At 35.4% G+C, this 2,857-nt stretch overlaps 1 protein-coding gene across 1 annotated transcript; it reads left to right on the plus strand.

The window, feature by feature from the left end:
* Positions 1–484: 484 nt before the first annotated feature.
* On the plus strand, positions 485–2,848 carry LOC110444379 (the record flags this gene model as incomplete). The annotated part of the gene is made up of 3 exons (XM_021488761.1): positions 485–593; positions 847–951; positions 2,310–2,848. Coding segments are annotated over 3 exons (501 nt in total), but the record flags the coding sequence as incomplete, so codon positions are not given.
* Between the last annotated feature and the right edge of the window lie 9 nt (positions 2,849–2,857).

The raw sequence follows: 2,857 nt of genomic DNA on the forward strand, positions 1-2,857 counted from the left end.
TTAGCACGGGAGCTGTGTGGTGACAGAATTTATAGAATGGTCCTCCTACAATACTGTAAGTGTGTTGTACGGTAATGATTTTAGATAGTAGTGAAAAATAGAAACAAATGCATTTGCCACGTTTTTTTCAACAAAATGGTTCTAAAATGAAAAATAGCAGGCAAACCTCTATATGTCCAATATCAAATCAAAACAATCATTGTACTCATAGAAGTTACAAAAACACTTCTTGCTTAATTAGTCACGATTTCATTTCTTCCAAAAAAAGAAGACAAGGTCATTTTTTAATGTTCCTTATGCAAGTTTTCTGCCCTTGAAATTCCTTTTTTTTATCAAGATGCAGAAAAGCAATACGTTTAATTATTTTGGATAATTCATATATCATAAATAGTTTTCTGATACACATATTCGGGAATGGAGATCACGTGTTTAAAATAGTAACTAAGGGTCGAATGTTACTGATCTTTTGTTATCGTTTCTTTAGGGAACTGACAAAGCTCACCTGTCATGGCTTGGCTTCACGTTCGACCCAGAGGGTAAAAAACAGAGGTATAGCTGGATCGACGGATCGCTCTCTGACTATTTGGATAAAGGTATTATCTTTGTTACATAGCCTGTTCTTACTCTTCGTTTTAGACTTATCCTAGTTGCTGTATTTCTCAAAGTGTAATAAATGCTTTGTAGTTGCGATCTCTGAGTAAGTAATACCACCGAGAAATATTGTTATATCATCACGTTAATGACTAAAATACTTCTCATTAATCATATGAACTGAAAATAAAACATCAATTCATGATATTAGCCATCATAACGAGGTATTTCATACTTTTTTTCATACCACTGCAGATATGCCTGATACTGATTTACCCTTGTGTGGAACTATTAAGGGAACTGGAGAACGTCAGTTTTGGGACTGTGAGGAACGCATGTCCGCATTCATATGCAAAAAATGTAAGTGTTATTCCAAATAAGAGTCAGATCTAAGTAAATGTCAGCTTCTAGTAGATGTCAGCGTCAACTACTCAAAGTATTTGTCAGTTCTTATTTGATATTAGTTTTTAGTTTATATCAGTTCTTAGTTAATGTCAGTTCCAAAAAAGTATCGGCATCAAATAAATATCAGAGTCAGGAAGGCGTTATTTCCAAATGTGACCACTCATAACTGATATTGCGGGAACAAATTAGACGGAGGTCAAGTATCATGCTGTTACATGGTATCGCCTAGAGCCAGAGTAATCAAAGTATGGTGAAACATGTTTCATGGTAACGCCTGGAGGCAGGTTAATCAAATATCGTGCTGTTTCATGGTAACACCTGAAGGCAGATTAATCAAAGTATCGTGCTGTTTCATGGTAACGCCTAGAGGCTGATTATTCAAAGTATCGGGCTGTTTCATGGTAACGCTTAGAGGCAGATTAATCAAAGTATCGTGCTGTTTCATGGTAACGCACGGAGGCAGATTAATCAAAGTATCGTGCTGTTTCATGGTAACGTCTTAAGGCAGATTAATCAAAGTATCGTGCTGTTTCATTGTAACGCCTTAAGGCAAATCATGTCAATGTATTGCGCTGTTTTATTGTAATGTTCAGAGAATGCTACTTTTTGAGGGTAAATCACCGGAAAGGAGCCTGCAGCTTTTCGCGGTGATATTTACATGGAAATTTGTCAGAGCCTACTGCTGTTTCGGATGAACTTTTTTGAGAAATTACAGTTTTGAAGTATATATGGCAATATCATGTTCAATGTAAATCGAAGCTGTATGCCATCATTGTTTTGATGTGATAGTATATACATGTATGATTTGAACTTTGCGTTTTCATAGGAAAACAATTGTTTTAAAAAACACAAATATGATATTTATATACTCCTGAAAAAAACCCATGTATTTTAATCACATGTGATCAATAGATAATTTTTGTGTGGTTCACTTTTGATCATTTTTTTTCCCTATCAAAAATTGAATTACACAAGACTGTACACTGATTAACATGAAATTAATTGAAAAATGTCTAGCTGGTATCGTCCATCGTATAAATCAATGTTACTCGAAACAACCAACGTCAAAATATGTACATGCAGCTAAACATTTGTGTTTTTCGTTGAATCACTGCAATAAATTAGAACCTATCGAAAATGATAATCAATTAAATATTGACATGGTTTATCATAATTTATATACAAACTTTGGTAAGGTATTGTCCGTATGTTCCGGGTTAAGATAAGGAAACTATCTCCTATATATTCATTATCTTTTTATAAATGATTGTGTTTCCTGCATTAAAGCTCTCTTGTTTTCTTTTCAATGCCAGCACTTCAGATGGCCTATGTTGTCAGCGAAGTTTTCAATACCAGTTACGTCAACATGTACAGATCCGAAGATCCCGAAAGAATGCTGTTCGAACGTGTTTGGCCACCGAAGCTCGAGGAGGTTCCCAAACATCTGACACGAATAGCTACTGCACAGGTGTCGCAGGAAACAGATTGTGCTAACCGTTGTTTCCACGTGGATGATTGTCGTGGGTTTATGTTGACTTGCTTATCTGCCTGGAAATGTAATCAGTTTTCGTGTGATCTTTATCAGCCAGCAAATAACTAAATATGGACCTTTGTGCAATTCAATGCTCAACTATCCGTCCATCTTAAATGCGGGGCCGATGTGACAAAATGGCGGTTTATTTTGTCTTGTAAAGTAACAGAAACGAAGTTCGAATCCGTTAAACTTCTTGCCAAGTATTTGTTAACTGATTTTGTTATATCTCTTAATCGATAAACTAAGACAAAAATGTGTACTAGCACTCTTCGCTCTGGTATTTGTTATTTACATCTTTGTTCAAGTAAACATCCTAATACCGAACCT

Source organism: Mizuhopecten yessoensis, unplaced genomic scaffold (assembly GCF_002113885.1).
Source record: "Mizuhopecten yessoensis strain PY_sf001 unplaced genomic scaffold, ASM211388v2 hete_36111696, whole genome shotgun sequence".
In the NCBI taxonomy this organism is placed as follows: domain Eukaryota; kingdom Metazoa; phylum Mollusca; class Bivalvia; order Pectinida; family Pectinidae; genus Mizuhopecten; species Mizuhopecten yessoensis.